General features: G+C 44.6%; 1 protein-coding gene across 1 annotated transcript in view; it reads left to right on the top strand.

Moving 5' to 3' along the window:
- Positions 1-23,687, top strand: part of POMT2 (protein O-mannosyltransferase 2) — a 48,960-nt gene that overhangs the window by 11,121 nt on the left and 14,152 nt on the right. The window contains exons 6-15 of the mRNA XM_073349282.2: positions 727-886; positions 4,378-4,484; positions 6,538-6,620; positions 11,516-11,625; positions 13,539-13,605; positions 14,427-14,496; positions 16,548-16,626; positions 18,046-18,197; positions 21,751-21,842; positions 22,979-23,055. Coding sequence (XP_073205383.1) covers positions 727-886; positions 4,378-4,484; positions 6,538-6,620; positions 11,516-11,625; positions 13,539-13,605; positions 14,427-14,496; positions 16,548-16,626; positions 18,046-18,197; positions 21,751-21,842; positions 22,979-23,055 — 997 coding nt within the window. The remainder of the gene's footprint in view (positions 1-726; positions 887-4,377; positions 4,485-6,537; positions 6,621-11,515; positions 11,626-13,538; positions 13,606-14,426; positions 14,497-16,547; positions 16,627-18,045; positions 18,198-21,750; positions 21,843-22,978; positions 23,056-23,687) is intronic.

The raw sequence follows: 23,687 nt of genomic DNA, 5'->3' as shown, positions 1-23,687 counted from the left end.
AGATTGGGGCAGCAGCAAACAGCTCCATTTAATATAAATTAGGAGTGGCCCTCTGGCTTCTGGCTAGTGCTGATGTGACTTTTGATTGAGTAAAATGTGGATACCCAGAGGTAGTGGGAGAGGGGCTAATAGATTTCCACTCACCTCCACTCATCTTTTCTCTGTTGTTTGGTTTTAGTCTTATTTCTTTTGCTGTAGTTACCACTTGTGCTGTGGATAGGAAGATATTCTACACCAGTAGTTTTCTGATATAGACCTATGGAAGATACAAGGAGGAGCATAGCCAATATCTGTTCCCCTCCCATGTCACAGCCCTTTGACTCTTCCATCCTTGCCATGACGTGGAGCAAGAGTTGTAGCACTCCTCTCAGGTCCTGGCTTCTTGTATATGGACTCTCTCCAAACCCATTAGGTCAGCTTGTAGGCTGTGATTCTATTCCCCTCCTGAAGCCCTCCTGAAGAGATATAGGGTTGGCCAGGTTTCAATAGAGGCCCTTTACAAACATCAAAACAAGGGCGCTCTTGCACCTTTCCAAAATTAATGAAAAATATGTCAATTTTATTTCCCTACTTCCAGTGAAAGACCCCTGAGAAATAGAACAGGAAGCAGTGTTAACAGATTTTGCAGTTGCCCAGGGCCTGCTCTGAGCAGATGATTTCCTGTTTGTTTCAATTGGTGCTGTTTGCGCTTGTAGCCATCATTAAACTGCTCTGTCTGTTGTGTAGGCCGTTTTCTGCCCCCTGGTGGTTCTGGCTGAGTCTGACTGGGGTCAACCTTGCTGGAGCGATAGGGGTGAAGTTTGTTGGCCTCTTTGTTGTCCTCTTGGTTGGACTGAACACAGTTTATGATCTTTGGGAGTTGCTGGGGGACCTCAGCCTGTCACTGGTGAGTGTCCAGAATTTTTCTTTATGTTTAGTGTTTTCCCCCTGGTTAACTTCCCTGCTTTTGATATCCATGAAAACAGCTTACTATCAGTTTGTCTGCAGAAGACAGCTGATAGATATTGGAGCCAGATGGTGACGGGAATTGAGAGGTATAATGAAAAACCTGTCGTCTCCTGTGTTTTTTAGAAAAACATATGTCAGCAGGATATAATGCACCCAGAGCACACTGAAGGGGTCCCCATTGTTCATTGGAGAGATCTCTTACCTTTTGGGTTGTGTGCATTAGGTTTCATTCTAGATTAAATGCATATCAAGGATGGCGAGACAATAGACCATAGTTAGCTATCATCTGGAATTCTACAGTGTTTTGGCCTTCTAAAGAGAAGTGCTTCCTGCTAGATCGGGGTAATCAATTATTTTTTGTTAAGGTTCAGATTTCTTGGTCAAAGTATGGTCAAGGTCCAGACTCCAGAGAAAATAATAATAACAAATTATAACAATAATGATAAGTTTAAAAAAAAGATGTCAAGTTCCGTTCAAAAGTATCTGGCGGTCCAGATTTGGCCCCGTGGTCTGCCTATTGACTACCCCTGCACTAGATGTTCCTCATTTGCTGCACCTAATATGCATGCAATGCAGGAAGTTGATGCTGTCTTAATTTGCAATACAAGGATACAGCCTGCACAAACTGCGAGGGTATGTAAAGCTTCATTGGGATCCAGTGGCTTACTTGTAGTATATACTATGTGACTTGCAGTCTCTACAGGATACACTGTTGTGTTGAAGATGAAGGTAGCTGTACCCTTCTCCATTTTCACAAATGCAGCGCAGCAGCTCTTAGGCTCTGGGTAACTAGCCAATGCAGTTGTTGAAAGAGGAAAGGTCGGGTTCTCTGGCTTAAAAAAAATTATTTGGGGGCTGTGAAATCTGATGTTTATTACCTCAGAGATGTCTTCAATATCCCATTTAAGATCTTGCAGCCAGTAGAGAGAGAGACTATTCAAGCACATCTTTAAAAAAAAAAAAAAGTGTTAAATTCTTCTTTTGTCCCAGCCTATTTTGAAGTTTGAAAATTATATTTCTTCCACTTACTGGTGTCCTTTTCGTATTTCATAAACATTGTTTTTTTCCTCCCTGCCTTGTGGTTTGTGTTCCCTGAGTAATGTGAATCAATATGAGCTGCAGAGATGCAGCATTCCAGCTCCAGAGAAGCATTTCTTGAGAATAGAGTTAGTTAATTGTATCTGAAATGGAACAAATCCATCATCTCTAAGGTTTCTGTCACAGACAGCTGCAAAGTGATTTCATTTGTGCTGTTGGCAGCAAAAGAGAACCCCTGAGTGTTAAAATATATAAAGGAATTTACCAACTCCAGAAGAGAGAGACTTGCTGAATAATTAACTATTTGACAACCCTTCGTCAGTTACTCTGAAAAAGAACTAGTAACGTAAAAGCCTAAAAGCATGAATAACTTTTCTCCATATTGCCTATGGAACTAGTTTGGTTTGTTTACATGTCATTTATTTGGAAAAAAAATTGATTTCTAGAACCTGCACCTCATCTTGGCCTACTGCTCTGTTTTGTTCAGTGCTCTTTAGTGATATCATATTTTTCTTCTTTTTATTTGTATTGAGAATAGTAAAAATAGTTACTGTAACAAAAAGAGATTTTGTAAAACGAGAAGTGTTTTGTGCTGATCTGAGCATGAGATTGGGGACTAGATTCCTGAATTTTAATCCCAGCTCAGACATTGATCGACACTGTGGCTTTGGTTATGTAATTTAAGCCAAAATTTTCAAAAGTGGCAGTGATTTTTGAGTGCTCAACTGATGCTTTGGGCTGGATGTTTTCAGAAGTACTGAGCCAACTTCATCTTCTACTCCTGGGAGAATTCTGCACCAAAAAATTAATAATTCTGCACACAATATTTTAAAATTCTGCAAAATTCTGCATATTTGATTTGTCAAAATAACACAATATAATCATTCCAGTTTCAATTGTTTGGGTAATTTATTTCAAAATACCCAGGAACAAGTATGTCAACAATACAGACACTTTACTCCTGGGGGAATCTTTTTTTAGAGAGTTAAACAAACACCTACAACAACCCAGTTCCAGTTGGGGGGGTGCTGGAGGAGACACTGTGGGCATCCCCCTAGAGCCCAGACAGCTGCACCCTGCTCCCCTCAGAGTCCAGCCGTGGGGCACCCCCAGACACCCACACTCCCTTCCCACCAGACCCCAGCCATGGGGCAACCTGGAGCCCAGACACCTGCACTCCCTAACCCCCAGACTTCAGCTGTGGGGTACCCCCCCCCAGCCCAGACACCTTCACCCCCCGTCCCCTCGGAGCCTAGCCATAGGGTACTCCCATCCCAGACACCCTATCACCCCAGAGCCTTTACTCCCCCCACCCAGCTTCTTTACTGTCCTGCCAGAGGACGTGGTGCGGCCCTGTCCTTCCTCACCCTTTGCCAGAGCTCGGTCTCCTGGGTCCTCTTCTGTCCCTGGGTTGATGAGGATCAAGCTGGGCCTCCAGAGCATACAGAGCCTCCATCTTTGCCGGGCTGGGTGCTCCACTAACTGTGAGCTGGAGAGCTGGGCTCTGCAGAGCACAGCAGCCCTTGAGGGGCCAGCAGCTCTCCAGCCCCAGTTCTCCAGGGGAAACATGATATTCTGTACAGAACATTAATTCTGCACAAATTCTACTTTGCACAGTGGTGCAGAGTTCCCCCAGGAGTAATAGTCCATTGACTTCAGTGGGTGCAGGATCTGGACCACAACAAAACATAGTCAATGTTTTCCCTATTAGTTTAAAAATAATTTGCCTTGGTGTTAGGAGATGGGAGTTGCTTAGCTTAATAGCTAAGTGATAAGTACTTACAAAAACCTAAGATAGATGAAATAGACACCGATTAAACCTGATTTTGGCAGCCTTAACCTCTATAAATCCAAATTCTTAGCAAATTTGGATAATCAAGAAGCCATTTTTAGACCCACATCTGAGAAAGCCTCAGGATTTCCCCAAGACTCTGATAAATTGGTCCTCCCCCATGCTTTAATTTTCTCCCTTCACCCCATAGCCACAGTTCCTACTCCACAAACTTCTTCCCACGCTTCATTTATTTTCAAGTCCTGTGCTACCCCAATAAATTATATAAGCAATATGGGTCTGACTTTCAAAGGTGTTGATCTTGGGCAGCTCCCATTGTCTTCAGTTGCAGAAGTGGGTGCTGAACATTTCTCAAAACAAAAACTATTTTTTCCCTTATTTTCAAATGAGGCCAACTCTTCGGGGAGCACATTGGGAGAGTGTGGCTTGGCTTCCACCTTTCCCTCAGCCTTTTTGGAGAAGTCTTGCAGCTTGCTAAGGAACTAGTTGATCTTGTGTGCTATGGTGGTTTGTATGAATAGTCTCCCAGGGGCACTCCTGGCAGTCGCAATCAGGAGGGTTTCTGCTGCTGCTCTGTTTGATTTGGATTCTGTCTGCAGGTCACACTGGGGAAACACTTGATGGCTCGTGTATTCTGCCTCATCCTGTTGCCAGTCGCACTCTATACAACTCAGTTTGCTGTTCACTTTGCAGTGTTAAATAAAAGGTATTTCTCAAGCTTTCCTCCTTACTTTCTCCCTCAGCACAGAAGAAAATCACCTCCCCTTCCCTTTGAATTGAGAGTCACTGTTTATTCTGCCTTTAGTAATTTTAAAGTTTCAGAATCAGAAGCACGTTTACAAGACACATCTTAGCCTAGATTCCTGCCCAAACATAGTTCTTACAAGGATGGCTCTGTGCACACTAGCCAGCCAAATCATGTTAGTAGTAGTTGGGTCAGCCGGCACAGAGTTCAGAAACTGTGCTTAAACATGGTTCCCTGCCCAGTTAATCAGCTTAATATATTTATTTGTACAGAGATTTAGTAGCTATTTAAGTGGAGACTGTAATAGTAACTCTGGCTCCTTCCGTCTAAGTATCTTAAAATGTTTTGCAGATGTTAATTAAGTCACACAGCTCCCCCTCCTCTGCATTATTTGGCATAATTATCCCCTTTATACAGATGGGGAAAGTGAGGGGAACTGACTGACTCAAGGTCACACAGCAAGTCAGCGGGGGAGGTGGGATTAGAACCCTCCTCTGAGTCCCAGCCTAGTATCTTAATCACCCTCCTTCCATTCTGGCCCTAAACAGATTGTGATACAGGGCTCAGATGCCTTTGTTTTCCTCTTATTTGTTCAATTGGTTTCAGTAGTACCCACAATGAGAGCTGACTGGAAGATAACTTTTCTGTTTCATGGTGGCTACTTTCAAGGTTTTGAAATTTGTTTTCGTTCTGCATTGAATGAAAAACAAAACATTTCAAATGTTTTCACACAAACAGAAGTTGTGTGGTTTGAGAAGCCAGTCTCGCTCTATACCAGGGGTGGCCAAACTTACTGAGCTGCCAAGCTGCATACGACAATCTTCAGATGCTCAAGAGCCGGGACATGCCTGCCAGGGCTCAGGGCTTCAGCCCTGCAGGAAGAGAAGTCTTGGGGTTCCAGCCCTGCTGGAGGTGCCTGCTGGGGCTTCCTCGTGGGGCTTGAGGCTTCAACCCTGCTCTTGCTGAAGCCCTGAGCTCCTCCCGCCCCAAGTCTGGTAGGCGAAGAATGGGGTGGTGGGGGGGGGAGAGTATAGGGAGCTTTGCGAGCCACACTTTAATTGTAAAAAAGCTGCATGCAGCTCACGAGCCATGGTTTGGCCACTCCTGCTCTATAGCCTGGTGTTTAGGGTCCTGGCTTGGGATGTAGGAGACCCAGGTTCAAGTCCCTGCTCTGCCTGATTCAGAGCAGATTTTTCATCCCAGATCATGCCAAATCAGGTCCAAAAAGGGACTTCAAATGTGGTTCTCTAGTACTCTAATCAAAGTATTCTCCACCCCCACGCACCCAGGTTCTGGATCCAAAAACCTCCCTGACAAAAAAATTTGCGGAAACTGGTACGTCTCCACAAAACACACAGGTTTTGATGAAATAGCTTATTTTGGTGAAATTTCATTTCACCAGAAATGTTCTGACCAGTTCTACTCATAATATGGTAGGTGTCTCCAAAGAAAAGAATGATTCTGTGCCTTGGGAATGGGTGCGACAGATTAGTAAGGTTGTCAAGGTGGTGATTGGCCATATGATGGCAATAGCTATTTAAAAATCAGTAAGATCAATGAATTCTTTCTGTTTACTCCTCAGACGTGGGTATAAGTCAGGTAGTCTCACCACAAGTATCAGAGCAGGAATGGGTCTATAGGAGCAATAGAGGGGATGTGACTTGCCCAAGGTGAGACCATGATTTGAGGAATGTGGTACTTTCAAAGAAAACTTTCTTGCAGCATTGTTCTTCATACAGAATTAAAAGGATTAACTTTTGATGGCCATAGAAACCCTCTCAAAACCTTGAAGCTGTTGAAAATTGCCTGTGAGAGTGTATTTGTCATAGCCAAGTGAGTCAGAGCCCATTGTGAGAGGTAGTCACCCACAGGAGCTGAAGTTCTCTTTTGCCGGCGTTCTGAGGCAGACTAATTGTCTTATCTGTTTCCTTCTTTAAAATGATTTGGTAATGCATATTTCAGTTCTGCTTGTTTCCACAGTCTCACGGTCTGTACATTCTTTGCTTTCTCCTAGTGGGCCCGGGGATGGTTTTTTCAGCTCTGCCTTTCAGTCCCGACTGATTGGGAACAATCTTCACAATGTCTCCGTTCCAGAGCGTAAGTGTCCAGTTCCTTGGGGAAGTAAATTTCTTAGATTAACCCTGGCACATAACTATGTCTCTAAAAAACCAAAAGAAGTTGTTAGCTGGTCAGCAGATTCACCAGCAAGAGTGAGCTTTGCTAGAGATTAGGCTGTGTGTCAGCTCCCTGCCATACCTGTTTATCTGCATCACCAGCAAACGCTTCGAGACTCTGCCAGTCTAAATCTTGCCTTGCAAGTGACAATCAATTAATCCCACTTCACGAGTTCCCCAGATGTCTCCCTGCAGTGTCCAGTCCCTCTTGCTGTGATACTCACAGAAATGAAGTTCACTGCCTCCAAAGAGACAGTGTACTCGTTAGCCTGTTGGGTTAGCTGATGAGTCACACTTCACTTTAATATGCATAACTGAGATGGCTTTGTTATAGAACAAGAATAAATTTAATAATAAAGAATAGAGATTTAGGTAATACTAAGCAAGAGAAAAAGAGACCAGTATAGTTACAAACAAAACAAAATAAAACACCCTTTCTAGTGCCTAAAGTTTAACAGATTACAGTCTTGGTCTCAGGCAATTTCTCACCTATAATCAGTTCCCAGAGACTTCAGCCCACATGGATGAAGGATCCAACTTTCATAGATTCCAGGAGCTCTGGCCTTTTTAGCTCTTTAAGTGATTTATAACTAAAATGTCTTTTTTATTCCCTTATATTACCCTGTAGCAGGGGGCACTCATCTGTTGAGTGCTTCCTGCTACTAGGTGCAGTACTGCAGTCCTTTTCCTACTCCTGGCACCCCCTGTGGGTTGTCAACCTTGCTTGGCGGGTCTCCAGTAGCTTGGCTCTCTGGCCAGGTCACACAATCCTAATGAACCCTTCTAGGTAACAAAAATCCAACCAAGACTGTCTATCTGCTCTTACCAGTGTCTTCAACCTCAGTTCTCTGTCCTTTAAATTCAGCCCTTCGCTTGGGCTTCCAAACAAGCCTTGTCCTCTTCTCGGGGTTTATACCACTTTGTCCGTGGGGGAACAATGGCCCACCCACTACTCCAGCTTCCAACCCAAAGACCCTATAAACAGCAGCCATGTACTGCTTATTTCAATTCATTGCTGCTACTTCCCTGGGCCTCTTCCTACCTGGCCCCTTTAATTTAAAATTTAATTTAATTTAAAAAAAAACCTCTTACCTCAGGGTTAAAGTTCTCAGCCCTTCTCTTTCCCATCTTAAGCAAATGCAGCCATCTGAGCTCCTTTGGACAGAGAGGAGCACCCTTTCTTGCCCCTTTGGTCCAAGCCAGGAGCTGATCTGCTTAGGTTCTGAAGCTCATTTTATCTGAGCCTGCTGGTCTCAGATTGGCTGCTTCCATACAGCCTCTCTAGGCATGCCTGGGGGACCTACCTTCACTGCACCTTTCCTAGGGTGCAGTGTAGTAGGCCAAGGGGGCTCCTGCAGGGAACCACAAAGGCTTGGTACATACTCTCATGTTCCCACAGTCCAGCCCAGGCAGATTTGCTGGGGGTGCAGACTCTATCCGCATGTGCTTACTAAGCTCTTTCTTCCCCTGCTTGTTAGCTTGGTTGCTTTGTTTACCTTATATGTAAATGTACTTCCATTGTCTTCTCCTGTAATCAAGCCAGTCAGACAGGAGAATCCATATTCCTTTGTCTAAGGCAGGCTTGATTTATGCACTGCCCCCAAAATACATTTTAAGAGTATATTTCTGGCACACATATCTAATTCTTTGTACACAACCCATACATGCATCGTGCAATGATATTCATGACCAACATTTCACCGGTTTTCATGTGATACCTTACATGAGACTTCTTAGACACATATTACTTCTGGGTGAATTCTGCGCCATTGTGCATGTGCAGAATTCATGTCCCCCACAGATTTCTTTGCTTCCCGCAGAAAATGACAGGGAAGCAAAGGAAAACTGCAAGAGCAGTGACATGCCCCTTCCCAGCAGTGCAGGTGAGTCATTTCCAGCACCTAAAAGAGCTGGTGGAGAGATAAATCATTGTATAGGGGGCAGGGTTGGGGATGCCCATGGGCGTAGTTTGGAGGGGCAGAGGGACATTGCCCTCCAAACAAACATAGGTGTGGGGCCATTGCTCCCCTCCCCCCCTTGATTCCCCAATTTCTGTGAAAGCAGAGCTATCTAGGTGAGAGAGGGTGCCCTTCTGGCTTGCTGGCTTTGCAGCTGGACACCATCTCCTGGGTCCTAATGCCGGTTGTCCTCACCTTCTATGTGTGCTGGGCTTGGGAGAAGAGACAGTGGGAAAGGAAGGGGGATGGGATAGGACAGGGGAGAGGAATGTGGGAGTGAGGGGAGGGGGATGGGGCAGAGGACAGTGTGGGAAGGAAGAGGGAGGGAATGGGGAAGAGGCAGTGGGAAAGGGGGATGGGATGGGGAAAGTGAGGGGAAAGCAGGTGCCTGGCATGCAGCATCCCCTTGGCGGCGGCAGCAGCAGCAGCTGGGGCGCCCTCGTTAAGCAGGCCCATCGAACCCCCACCCCAATGAGCCCCAATCCCCCTGCACCTGGACCTCTATCCTACTGAATCCCAACCAGCTGCTCCTGGACCCCCATCCCACCATGCCCCACTCCCCTAGCACCCAGACCCCTACAGCTGAGCACCCAACCCTCCCTCCTCCCCCGCTGACCCCCAACCACCTTCACCTGGAGCCCTCTGCAGAGTCCCTTTGCCCCTGCACCCGGAACCTCCCAGAGAGCCCCAGTGCATCCAGATCCCCCACTGAGCCTCCCGCACCCAGATTGTCCCACATAGAATCCTCTCACCCAGTCCCCTACACTAAGCCTCTCCACACTAGGATCCTTCTGGGCTGAGCCTGCCTGCCCACACCAGGTGTGCCTGGCACAGAGGGTCAGGGCCCTGGGGTGTTTCTGGAACAGGCCCACCACTTGTGCTGTATCAGGGTCAGGTGCAGCCTCACCACTGAGTCCCTGTTGCAGGGAGGGAAGGGGAGCTGCAGGGCGATCTCTCACCTCCGTGCAGCCAGTGACCTGTGCTCCACACTGCAATGCTGGAGCGTCCACATTTATTTATTGACAAATAAAATTTGGAGCATTTTAAAATATTGCACACAGAATTTTTATTTATTTTTAGTGCAGAATTCCCCCAGGAGTAATATTATGACAACAGTGTTTTGGGGGTAGTGAGTGTGTCAGGCCTCATATGAGTTACAGTTTGGTGGGCCCCCTGCTAGTTGGCATTGAGGCGCTCTTTGGATCACATAGGGACCACTTTTTGCAGCTGGGAATGGGGAGGACACATCCTTCCTCTTTAGTAGACCTTGGATACTTGGGAAAGCCCCCTTCAGGATCCTTCCCTAATCCTAAGTCTCTCCGGCTTGCCCCCCTCCAAGAGGCACGAAACCTTTATATGTGATTTCCTGTAAGGCACATGACTAGGAGCAAGCATATGACCTGCAATTACAGCCCCCAATATTAAAAAGCCTGTGTGCTGTAACACGCATGCTGAGGCTGCGTGTGTGCATGCCAGGCTGCAGTGCCCTATTAATACTTTCTTCTGTGTGTTTTCAATAACACGTGCCATTACAAAACTGAAATAATGCTAAAGCTTGAGTCTATTTTTTGTCATGTCTGTTTTTGCTTTACTTTTTGTCCTTCACTCTGCCAGGGACAGTGAAATAAGACTTTTGACTTGTCGGTTTTACCTTTTTTGTAGTTATTAAGACAATGTAATGTGCTTGGATTTCCATCCCTGCAAGGGAAAGGCATACATTAAAGAGACTCCATCAACTTAAAACTCATACTTAGGGCCAGATCCTCTGGTCCAGTTGTGCTGTGTTCAGTGCCGGACTGGGCTTAGGGGACAAAGACGGCTGTATGCCTCTTTTGTGGTTTCCAGATCCTGAAGCCAGCTAGGGGCCACTGAGTCCCCAGAGCAATTTAGAGCAGCTTTAAGAATGCTTTAACTTTTGCTCAACTGTCCACTGCTCCAAAAGGTTGATCCGTCAGTTGAAGATCACCAGACTGCAGTGGTGTTCTGGCCACACCCTCTTTTTCTCAGCCAGGCCTCCTGTACTAGAGACAAAAAGGGAAGGTGGTGAAGAGCCACTAAGCGAATTTGATGCTGCCTGGTAGCTGGTTAATTGCCTTACTGCCTCTTTGTATTGTTGATGGGCACAGAGCGGCTGTAAGTGACGCTAAGGATTTAAACTATTTCCTGCATTTTATTTATTTCTTTATTTCTTTATTTTTTTGCCTACTCTTATAGTAAGAGTTATATCAAAGATTCCTGGAAATTAAAGATTAGAAAGAAAATTTCCTTTTCTGTTTTCTCAGTGTTACTTTGTATTTTTGACAGCAGTATGTATATACTCAATTTCACTGTGACTCCAGTATAGTCAGTCAGTTTCTCCTCTTTTATTGTTTGAGGCCTTCGCAACAAGTGAGAGAACATTTTTAAAAATGGTAAGGTATGGTCCTAGAGCCACAAAAATTGTCAGAAGGTCACTGCAGAAGCTATTAAAACTTTTGTTTTTAAATTGACTAGTTCTCTTATTGACCATGTCCCTGTAAAGAAGAAAAACAAACAAACCCAAATACTCTAATTGTTGTGATTTAATTTTTTAAAAATAAAAACACTTTATTTGTGTTAGGTTTGGAAAATCCTCCCTCTCTTCCACTTTTTTTTGAAATGCAAATGTTGTGCCTCAGTCTAGTTTTGTCTTTTTAGTAGATTGTGGTGGATGATGGTGGGTAAGGGGATAGTGAGCTGACTATAATTATGCATGAGAAGGAAAATAGGCTTGCCTCAAAAGAAAGAGAGGCGTTTATACCTTGAGTCACCGCACTATAGCTTGACTGTGAGATGACGTTTTACAGGAGAGCTCCTTAAGACCTGTTGTCTCCCCTTTCAGACCTGGCCTATGGTTCTGTGATTACAATGAAGAACCTTCGGATGGCAGGGGGGTACCTTCATTCGCACTGGCACCTGTACCCTGAAGGCGTGGGGGCTCGTCAGCAGCAGGTCAGTGCATCACTCTACCACTGTCTCTCACTGCAGCCAGCATGCTCTGCTGACTTTGGAGCTTCCTGAAGGTTTATATCCTCTAATAAAAGCAGCTGCTCTTTCCCGTTGTCATGGTCTTTTATCACTCTGCTTGGGAAGGTGCAACTCTTTACAGTTCCCCTCTTGAGATTTATCATGATATTCCTAAAGACCTACTGCCCTGAGCATTGAGACATCATGGTGATAGAGACCACATAAGTACTTATATTCTATGCTGGCCTCTGAGCACCACATGAAGGGGGTGGGGATAGGGTGCTGAGCTTTGCCCTTGTTTGGAAATCTTAGCAGTACAGGTGCCTGAATTCATACCACTCTTACACCAGGATGGGTGGCCTGCAATACTAAGTGTGCATTAAAATAAGGAGGTTTTCTTGCATGCCAAAACAACATGAAAAGAGAGAGCAGCTGCCACCTCATGGGAAAGAGTGAAAATCTTTGTTTAAAGCAAATTCACTTCTTGATCTTGAAGGGGGCATTGTTAAGAGTAAGAGCAGAGGAATGGAAGTCAGGACTTCTGCTTTCTGTTCCCAGCTCTGCCACTGACCTCCTCTGTGATCTTGGAAAGTAACTTCCTCCTCTTGTGTCTCAATTTCCTTATCTCTGTTTTGAGGATAATGATGAAAATGACTGGGGAGTTTGTGAGGGTTTGTTCATTAGATTAGATTTATATTTCTTTATATTTATAAACTAAAAGTAGTAAGAGGCACCAGTCTGAACTCTGTGGACACCTCTGATAAATAATTAAAATTATAATAAACCAAAGAGAGAATCAGCAACCCCATAACATATAGTGCTAGTGAATGAGGCAGCACAAAAATATAGCAAATTCTGACTTTCTTTAAGCATCACCCCAGCAAAATCTGCTTCCTCAGCAGATTTCCTAAGAAGATGTGCTTTGCAATGCATGCATTAGTGTCTGTAAAGTGCTTTGAGATCCTCAAATGAAAGATGTTGAGGATAGACAGCTATTTGCTTCATTTTCCTCCATTCTCCATCACTCAGAACAATTACTTTAGAAATAGGATCTCAATGTCTGCTCCTGTTGCTTATTCCCAATCAGCAATTCTAACCATCCTTTGGTGATATTTGCAGTTTGTTGCTGTGGAAGTGATCGAGATGTCAGGCCCAGGATTTCTGATATCAGCTGAGGAATATCAGGAAGTTTGTGTTTGCAGAACAGAAGATCTTGTTGTAGAAAGAGCCTCTGAACTAGGACTGAGAGAAAAGAGAGAACTATATAGATAGGTCATTAAGACCATTACTTCTTGTCCTACCTTCATCTGCAGCAAGGGAAATTTAAGTTAGATATTAGGAAAAACTTTCTGACTGTAAAGGTAGTTAAGCGCTGGAATAGGCTTCCAAAGGAGGTTGTGGAATCCCCATCATTGGAGGTTTTAAAGAACAAGTTGGCCACCTGTGCAGGGATGGCAAGGACACCTGTCAGGGATGGCCTAGGTTTATGTGGTCCTTCATCAGCGCAGGCTGCTGGGCTTGATGACTTCTTGAGGTCCCTTCTAGTCCTACATTTTTATACTTCTATGATATCATTTAGAAGTTATTACCAGGGATGCACAGCACTTGCAGAGCAGTAGGGAAAAGGCAGACAGAGATGTTGCAGCTACAAGTGACATGACACACATTGGTAACACATAACTCCATTAAACAAGTGAGAGATGTGTCTGGGTTAAGCAATGTCCAATAGCCAGGACTTTCTAATTCAGGGACAACATCACAAAGTTATCCTGTATTTAATTTTATTGTATCAGCACTGGATGCACTTGGTATTTGTGCCCTGCTGATGGATGGATCTTGGACTTTGGCTAGATCCTGGCTTGTTGGTGAAATGAAATGGTTTATTATTGTGTTTCCAGGTCACTGCCTATTTACACAAGGACTTGAATAATCTGTGGGTTATAAAGAAACATGATTCCAACACAGGTAAACAGAACTCTAGCAAAGTGGACTGTCTAACTGATACTTCTGGTTTTTTACTACTATATTCTTGGGATCTCTTCCCAAATAGTAAAGGATTTTGGGGGGTGAGGGAGATTATCAATCACATCTTCATATTCCTCCTAGACTGTACAGGTGAGATGTCCTAACTTTGCTCGACTGATGGCTGCATTAGTAATGTGCCAGATGACCAAGGACTGCAATTTATAGGTATAGAATGGGGCAGATTGCAGTTACCATTTTCTTTAATTCATATGTGTGGCCCACAGAGCCTGTGGATCCCAGCGTGCAATATTCTATTGATCTGAGTAGAAGGCTGCTTTGGTAAAAATGGAATATTGCACGTTGGGGACCTGTTGTCTATGCAGACCACATCTTAGAACACAGAAACTATATGTGAAGCACGCTTCGTATCTAGGGTTTCCTTCCTGCACTAGCAGTGCTTAAGAAGATTAAAGTTGATTGGCTGCTGCTAAAAAAAACAACCCTTCGTATATATTTAAAGTATATATGTGCTGAACGTTGAGTGTTGTTCTCTCAGCCTTTCTGGTGTATCCAGGGGCAGCCAATCTCTTTATTTTAGAACTGTATCTGCTGTCTGGAATCTGCCATTATATGGTTCCAGGGATAACAGTTGAGACTGGTCCTTAGACTGATTCTAGGGGTTGCACCGACTCTGTGGTCCAATGAAATGAGTTGGCTAAGAGCATCCTCTGTTTGGCTTGAGATCAGCATTCTGATACCGTCTCTAAGAGTATTGATACCTTTTCTAAACCTGGTGCTATTGTCTGTTTTTCTGCCAGCAGATCATTTAGATCCTTCCCATTCTGTGGAGTTTGTGAGGCATGGAGATGTTATCCGGCTGGAGCACAAAGAGTAAGGTGTTTAAGAAATCATAGAAAAATATAAGAGGTTGTATCTCCCAATCCATGTTTTCTGGGAGTTGAACAGAATTGGCATTTGCCGTAGGATTGGTAAATGGGGATGGTGGTGTGAGATCTGACATGCCAATGACTAGAATTAGGCTAGCACAGACCTTCAACAAGTTCTTTGGTGCTATAGACCAGGGGTTCTCAACCTTTTTCTTTGTGAAACACCCTCCCCTGCAACATGCTATAAAAACTCCCTGGCCCACCTGTGCCACAACAACTGTTTTTCTGCATATCCAGTAGATTAAAAGTCAGGGTTGGCATTGGGGGGTAACAATCAAGGAAGTTGCCCAGGGCCCTAAGCCACAGTGGTCCCGCAAAGCTAAGTTCCTTGGGCTTCGGCTTCAGCCCTGCACTGTGGGGCTTAGGCTTCAGCTTCAGCTCCGTACAGCAGGGCTTGGGCTTTAGCTTTCTGTCCTGGGCCCCAGCGAGTCTAATGCTGGCCTTGCTCTCTGGTTTATTTTGGAGGACCCCCTGAAACCTGCTTGCAGCCCCCCAGGGAGCCCTGGACCCCTGGCTGAGAGCCTCTGCTGTAGACTTTTCTCCATATCTCTATTCCCAGCATGGGGTTTGTGGAGTTTCCCTCTGTACAGTCCCATATTTTGAATGGGATCTCTGAGCCACTGTCTTTTCTTGAGATGAGAGACCTCTAAACAGCTTCATCACAATGAAATATTTTTCTTTTTGAGAGAACCATCTGCAGCTCCTGAGAAATCTGTCCAGCTGCATGGTATGCAAAGTTAAGGGCTATTCCACAGCAAGACAGGAATTTCAGACCATTAATTCTATTGTTTGTGCCCAGACCTTTCCTGCCCTTCCAGTTTGTCAAGCAAGATAAGTACTTAACTTTTGCCTAACATACCAGGAATATGGGGCAAAAAGTACCCTCATTATTGCCTTGTGTACCTGGCATGTCCCTGCTGAAGTTCCAGTCAGACACTGAGACTTCAGCCGTGAAACTGTTTAAAATGATATGCAGGCTTGTCTTGAGGTCTCCCTCTTCAACGAATGGCAGGAAACCCTGGTGTGCTGGTTTTAAATCTGCATTTCCCCCCCTTTCACTGTACAACAGAGGAGTTTGTCCTCTCTACGCATTCATTTATTTAAATATACAGGACTTCTATTGACCTGCAAATTGTGCTATATTACTCTGTGACCTTCAGTATTGCCGTCCCCAAGCATTCAAAAAGCATTAATTAGATCCCCCAAAATCATGAGATTTAAAAAATAGTAAATGTTGGGTGCTTTTTTTTGCCTTTTGGCTTTTGAACCTTGTTGAGGGTCCATGTTTTCAAACTTTTCTCTGCAACCATGAGAGCTAGAAACTTACTTTTTGTAAGGGAAAGCTGAGATTCTTAAATAATAACATGATTCCAGCAGCTGGGGCTTTAAGAAAAACACCAAATATATGAGAGTTGTGATAAAACCACGAGTTGGCAACACTGGATCTTGTCAACTCTCACATGCAGAGGAGGGCTGGACTTGGGATGGAAGAACCAAGAAAAAGCTAGGTGCTACACAAATGATGCGGCAAGTGATACTTTTTCTGTTGAATCCTAGCCTAATGGTTCAGCATGGTGCTAGGAGATTTTGTGCTGCTAGAGGGTGCAGTCTTTTGCATGGAAAATAAAACTAACTATCAAGAGTGGTCAAGACCTCATGGCATGTTTTGCAAGAACAGGGATGTTAGCCCTAATGCCCTGGGTAATTGTATTCTTCTTAAAATTCTGCCTCCCAGTATCATTTGAACTATTCATTTCTATGTCCTAAACTGTACTGTGTGTGGTCAGTACGCTTTTGAACACTTCCAGAGGTGCTTGAATGTGCCATGTGAAGTGATTCCTATATATATGGTTCAGAAATAAATTTGTAATGCCTGTAAAGTGCTGTGGAATCTGTATAAATAAATCTTTATTGGTGACCAAAATGAAAGCTCTTCACACAAACCATTCTCAATGTAAAATTGAAAACTGTGTTTTACTTGTAATTTAATTTCAGGACTTCTAGAAATCTTCACAGTCACCAGCACGAGGCCCCCATGACAAGGAAGCACTTTCAGGTCACTGGATACGGAATAGTAAGTGAATAGTAAGAATAATACTTCCTTCTGCTTGAGGGAGGTTCATCCCAAGACAAAAGATTAACTCCTACTTTTAGTTTTTTGTCTCTTAGCCAGTTTCTTATCCATGAGAACACTTACAATACATGAAATGCCAAGAAGGCCAATGGCATTTTGGGATGTATAAGAAGGGGCATTGCCAGCAGATCGAGGGACATGATCGTTCCCCTCTATTCGACACTGGTGAGGCCTCATCTGGAGTACTGTGTCCAGTTTTGGGCCCCACACTACAAGAAGGATGTGGAAAAACTGGAAAGAGTCCAGCGGAGGACAACAAAAATGATTAGGGGACTGGAACACATGAGTTATGAGGAGAGGCTGAGGGAACTGGGGATGTTTAGTCTGCGGAAGAGAAGAATGAGGGGGGATTTGATAGCTGCTTTCAACTACCTGAAAGGGGATTCCAAAGAGGATGGCTCTAGACTGTTCTCAGTGGTAGCAGATGACAGAACAAGGAGTAATGGTCTCAAGTTGCGGTGGGGGAGATTTAGGTTGGATATTAGAAAAAGCTTTTTCACTAGGAGGGTGGTGAAACACTGGAATGCGTTACCTAGGGAGGTGGTGGAATCTCCTTCCTTAGAAGTTTTTAAGGTCAGGCTTGACAAAGCCCTGGCTGGGATGATTTAATTGGGGATCGGTCCTGCTGGAGCAGGGGGTTGGACTAGATGACTTCCTGAGGTCCCTTCCAACCCTGATGTTCTATGATTCTAAAGTACACGGGAGGTTATAATGGAAGTTGGAGCTCATTACACAGGTTAATACATGATGTATGTCAGTGTGTAAGAATTAGAATAGCACGTAATTAAGATCTTTCCAAAATGTGCACAAACAAATAGCTTTAAATTATCACACAACCCTAGCTTTGGCAGCACCAGACTCTTTAAATTCTAACTTTAAAGCTGCACTGACAGTTATTATTTTCTGTACATAGCCTTGTGGTATAGACAGATGGCTTCTAGGGTCTAAACTGAGCAGTGCTCTGATGTTTGTAAATCTGCTTTGAGTTTTAAATGCCCAGAGGCAAGAGACTACTCAATAAACGCACTATGCTACCCAGCCAAACCATCCAGTTTGAAATCCTTTTAAAATGTAACTTCATATCTTGAGAGCCACATATGAAGTTGAAGCAAAGAATTTTGGGATTGGTGAGGAAAATACATAGGTAGATAGTAAGCAGGGATACATCATGCATTGCTGGTGTCTATAAAATTCTCTTCCTGCTGGGGAATCCTTATTGTTAACACTCAGGAGGCTAAGCTGGGTCTGATCCACTCAGTTTTGTCAACACTGTAAAGTTTCAGAAGCTCCTGTTTTCTGTGTCTTGTTCTCCAGTGACACGTGCTTTTGGTTTTTTTTGGCGGTGTGTTTGAATGGTAGAATGGAACAGGAGATGCCAACGATTTTTGGCGGATTGAGGTTGTGGGCAGGAAGGCTGGGAAACGCATTAAAGTCCTACGGAGTCAGATCCGACTGACCCATCTGGCCACAGGATGCATACTTGGGTCCTCTGGGAAGACGCTGCCAAAATGGTAAATAATCTCTGAGCCTAGCTTGTGATTCTTCCTGCCAGCAGTCTCATGCTAGCAGCTGATGTTCCTTTTCTTACACAATTGACACAAGATCCCCTTGTTCAGTGGCAGTTTTTAATTTGGACCAGGGAATACACATCTTTATATTTTTCCTTCTCTTCTTAAAACGAAAAGGGCATCTGAAAGGTAGAAAATCAGAGTGAAATCTTGGATGAGGGTTATAAAATCCACTACAGTGAGGGGGTTAGCAAATAGCACTTCTAGAGAATAAAGTCCTTTACCAAGAGGTCCATCCCAGATATCAACATGGGGGTGTGCTTCAGTCCTGTTCAAGGGGGGAACTTGCATTAGGCGTGAGTGATGAGATCTTTTTCCATAAGCCAGTCAATCCTTGGCTTTTGCAAAAAAATTGCAAGCATGGGAGACAGTTGTGCTGAGGATGGTTGCAACATAGACCCTTGGAAACTGCAACTCTTACATCACCAGCTCATTTAGATGTAGGAGCTACCAGTGACCTAGAGGTTAAAGGCTCCGTATCCCATTCCACAATCCTCTGAACCATACAGTCCCTTGCTATTATATTTATATTGGTTCCTGTTCATTTTTTAATGGGAAGACCTGGACCACAATAGTGTCCCACACCCTTCTCTCCTATGTGTGAGCACAGATCTGGAGTATGAGAGCAGATGCAACAAGTGGCTCTGGAAGAGGAAAGTTTGTTTCAGATCTCTGTAAAAGCCTATGCACGCTGATAGTGCTCTCACTGATGGTCAGTGATTGAGTAGCCTGAGGCATTACAGTTATCAAGACTGTTCTTGTAGGCCCAGTCTCCTGGGAGGTAACGTGGAATAAGGCTGATCTAAAAAAAGGATCCCAGAGTTTGAACTCATTGTCTCAGAATGGACTGATTGCCTCTGGCATCAGTGTTCAAATAAAAAGGAAATATTTTTTTACACAACACAAACTTAGCCTGTGGAGCTGATTGTCACAACATTAAAGCCAACTGCAACTGCATAGTAAAAATACAACATTAAGACAACATTAAAGCCAACTGTATAGCAAAAAGATTAGACATTTGTATGGATTATGAGATCATCAGCAATTAAGTTATGATTTTTTTTAAATTGCAAGGGACGTAAAGCTCATGCTTCAGGAATTAAGCCACCTGCTAACAGAGTGAGGATAGGAAGAAACTTCTCCTAGAGGTAGGGTGACCAGATGTCGCATTTTTAAAGGGACAGTCTAGTATTTAAGCCCTCCTATAGGTGTCCCAACTTTTTCTTAAAACGGGCAAATTGTCCTATATTTTCTGCCTACCCCCCATCAGTCCTGGTGGGTCCTGCTGCTGGCTGGATCCCTGCTTGCCAGCCGCTTGCTCACCAGCGGTGAGTGGTGGGAGGGTCAAGGGGCCGATGATGGGGGTGGGTGTGCAAGGCTGGTGGCAGGGCAGAGATGCAGCATGCAGGGCTGGCTGCTCCCCATGCTGATCCTTCAGCGCAGCCCCTGCTGCATGCCTGCTCTTGGCCAGCAGGGCCCCACTCCCCATCCCGTTTCTGGCTGGTGCTGGCTATGTGCTGCGAGCTGCGGTGGTTGGTGATTGTGGACAGGCAATCGGTTACATGTCGCCTCTGCTGCTCACCCATTGGCCCTTTACGTGCTTCCCCTCTGCTGTCCTCTCCCTGATTTTCCCCTCCGCTGCCCCGCCCCGCTGCTCTTCAATATCTCTCCCAGCCCCTGGTTGGAGTGCTCAGCTTATCAACAGCCTGGCCAGCAGACTCCTTCCTTTCTCACACTGACTCTAGCTTGGCCGGCACCCCTGGAAAGCCCAAGATCCTCTGTCCTGGGGCACTGGCCAGGAGGAGCCAAGCCCTGCATGTGCCAAAGTCCCGCACAGCACTGGCACAGGGCAGCCTCTCCTCCCCTCAGCTAAGCTCTGGAGTTGGGGGAGGAAGCGATTTTCAGCCTGTTCATGCCCCAACCCTGCAGGCTCCACAGCAGCCCCCAGGGCAGGGGCTTAGCACCCTCTTTGCCTGCCCCCCAACCTCGGGTCCTGCTCCCAGAGAACGTGGGGCTGTTCCACCCCCTAGGCACCCTCGTCTGCTGAGCCACCTCTCTAGCCATGTTCACTGAAGTCCCTGCAGTCAGGTTCCCTGGGCCCTGATGCACAATGTATCCTTAGGGCTTAACCCCTTCCTGCCAGCACTGTAGCCAGGGGACAGGAGGCGGCTGGGTTATGTCGGTTGCCAGCAGCAGCCTGGAGGTGTTAGCTGCCTTTTGACACTGTGTGGGCAGGAAGGGACAAGCTGGTTCCAGCCACACAGGAGCGGTAGGGGTGGGGGAAGAGATGAGCTCTGCAAAGACACAGGCCAGGTCACCCCTTCCCAGTTTCCTCCTCCCCTGTGGCTGGAAGCAGCTGCCGTCCCTTTCCTCCTGCACAGTGCTGAAAGACTACTGCTGGCCACATTCTGGTGTGAACCCTGGCAGAAATCTGGGGAGGGGGCGCATGTGACCCTGCATGCCCTCCCACGTGTTGCCTCGGGAAGACACAGTGCCAGGTTCCAGGAGAGGCGGGTCTGTCCTGGGGGCCCAGTCAAGCCTGGAGGGCAGTGTATGTGTGTTACCCCTCCCCGTGTGTGTGTGTGGGGGGGGTAGGGGTGTGTGTGTCATCCTAAAGCCTTAAAGATAAGAAGGTAAATAAAAAGAATCCAACTACGCAGTATTTCTTTTTAATGGGCTCAGTCAACTTGATGTTAATTTGAACAGCTATACGATTGATTGCTGTTGAACTTGCTTGAATACAAGTAATTTTACCAGGTGTCCCGTATTCAGCATAGGGAAATATGGTCACCCTACCTATATGGAGGTTGTTCTGTAGTTTCCCACTTAAGGGTATTGTATTTTTCTTTCTGAGCATCTAGTACTGGCCATTTTGGAGACAGTATAATTGACTAAATGAACGATTGGTCTCATCCACTATGGCAATTCCTTTGTTTCTGTAATGGAGTTGCTCTAGGTATGAAGTGACTTTTAAGGTAATGGTGACTGCTTTTCCTGGGGAGAATCTAAAAGTTGACTTGAAGTTGTTGGGAGCTCCACATACTCAGCTCCTCTGAAAATCAAGCCACATATTTATGTACCTAAATATGGATTTCGGTACCTAATTTGAGGAACCCCAACATGGAAGTGTTGATCTTCATATATACAGCAGTCTTGTGACCTTAGACAAGCCTCAAATCCAGTCCAGTTTCTGTTTATGCTCTGATAAGGCAGGACTTCTGGGTACACAGAAATGAATCTGTTAGGTTGGATGCTGCAATTGGTGCTAATTGGTAGCTAGACTTGGGGGAGGAATGTCAATTTGAATGCGAAAGCTTATGCTCTAATATATTTGTTAGTCTTTAAGGTGCCACAAGTACAATTTGAATGCGAAAGCTTATGCTCTAATATATTTGTTAGTCTTTAAGGTGCCACAAGTACTCCTTTTCTTTTTGTGAATTGTAAATAGTGGCTCTCCTTCGGGAGGTAGGTAACTGACTGTCCTGCTGTTCCTCAGGGGCTGGGAACAGGTGGAAGTCACCTGCACTCCATATGTGAAGGAGACTCCCAATGCCCTTTGGAATGTTGAAGATCACATCAATCCCAAGCGTAAGTGATGAAATCTCTTGGACAATATGCAGGTTGGCTTGTTTGTTTCAAGGGGAGAGAGTGAGGTTATCAAGAGGTCAGAGCAAGGCACTCAATGTTTGGGATCCCTGGGTTCTGGTCCCAGCTCTGGTAGTGACCTATTGCATGATCTTGGGCCAGTCATTCTGCCTCAGTTTCTGTATTGTAAAATAGGGGGATGGTGGGATTGAGAGATATGATGTTTATAAACCACTTGGAGATCCTCAGGAGCTGCAGAAGTGTGAAGTATTATGGAAGAGCTGGTCACAACTTGATAGTTAAAGTTGTAACTGATGTTTCACTATGAGACTTACTTTGAGCCCCACCTTACCAGCTTTTTAATTGAAGGGACTATTCTGAATGCAAGTGTACAGTAGAAGTTTTTAGATGATTTTTCGGAAGTGTAGGATCTTCACTGCCCTATTCCACACTTGCCTCATTCTTTTTTCCAGGAACATTCCAATAATGAGGTTGCTAGAATTGTGACATGGGGTAAGAATAGGGTTGAGAATGCCAGTTGTGACACACAGCCCCTCCAGCACAATCCAAAAGTTAGACCCCTGTGTCACAGCCTTATTCACTGCCTGCTTGGTTTGCGCGTTACTCAACGTCCTGATTTTTATCACACAACTTGCTGGATTCTGGCCTTGTTAAAACCTGCTAACATTTTGCAGCCTTTCAGAAGTACTATATTCAACCCAAGAGAAATAAATTCTGAGCTGTTCATTTGGTCCAGAGTCTTCTACCTTTGTCATGCATTTTGCATTTTCCCATTCATGGCTGATCTGTGGATAAAGAATAGTCTATGAACAGTGAGGCTCTTATTTCTGCTTAAACACAAAGACTGTTTATTTCAGGGAGTTTTATCTGTTTCTCGCGCTTCTGAAAGTACAGTGGGAAATCAATGAGTAGATCAGTTGTGAAATTCACTTGGGGATACTTTCTTGACTGCAAGAGGCTGTGTTTAGAATATGAATGAAATGCAGTGAGAACCAAGGAGGTACCAGAAGAAGGTTACTCACAGATTTGATACAGGAGGAGAGAGTTTATCGTGTGTGTATGTATTAAAGGAAGGTAGCATGTACAGGCTTCTAATTCACTTGTTTTCTTTTCCATAGTGCCCAATATCAGTCTGGATGTTCTGAAACCCTCCTTCCCAGAGATTCTGCTGGAGTCCCATATGGTTATGATCCGGGTAGGGTCGCTTTATTTCTAGATTGTCATGTGTATGTTTGTTTTTTAACTCTTGAGCTAAAAAGAAATATTCTGTATTGTGATGTCCAGGGAATAGCAGCCGTCAAGATAGGACAGAATATATATTGCCATAGGTTACAAGGATTTATACTTAGAGAAGAAGGATGGCCTTATGGTTGAAGTTCTAAAATGGTACTTGGAAGATCTAGGTTCGGTTTCTGGCTGTTCCATACACTTTGTGTGACCTTGGGCAAGTCATTTAATCTCTCTGTGCCTTATGTTCCCTTCTGTAAGACAGGGATATTAATACTTCCCTACCTCATGGGACAGTTGTAAAGATAAGCTCATTAATGCTTGTGAGGCACTCAGATAGTGCAGTTATGGAGGCCATAAAAGTAAGTGGATAAACACTTGGGGATACTTGAACATCTGATGGAAAAATTTAAAAAGACAAAAACCCATTGTTTAAAAAAACTCATCCATGTTCTGTTTTCTGCTTTCCTCTTCCCTCATTCTTTGTCACCGAGGATGTTTGCAAAAAAGCAGATTTGTTTTTCTTCAGTTTGACTGCTCTTGTAGTCTTCTCATCTGAGACTGTTTTGTATGACCTTGTTTATTCTCCTTTCTGTGCCT

This window comes from Lepidochelys kempii, chromosome 6, assembly GCF_965140285.1.
Source record: "Lepidochelys kempii isolate rLepKem1 chromosome 6, rLepKem1.hap1, whole genome shotgun sequence".
NCBI lineage: Eukaryota > Metazoa > Chordata > Testudines > Cheloniidae > Lepidochelys > Lepidochelys kempii.
Note: the sequence above shows the minus strand (reverse complement) of the source record. Positions and strands in the feature narration are given on the sequence as shown.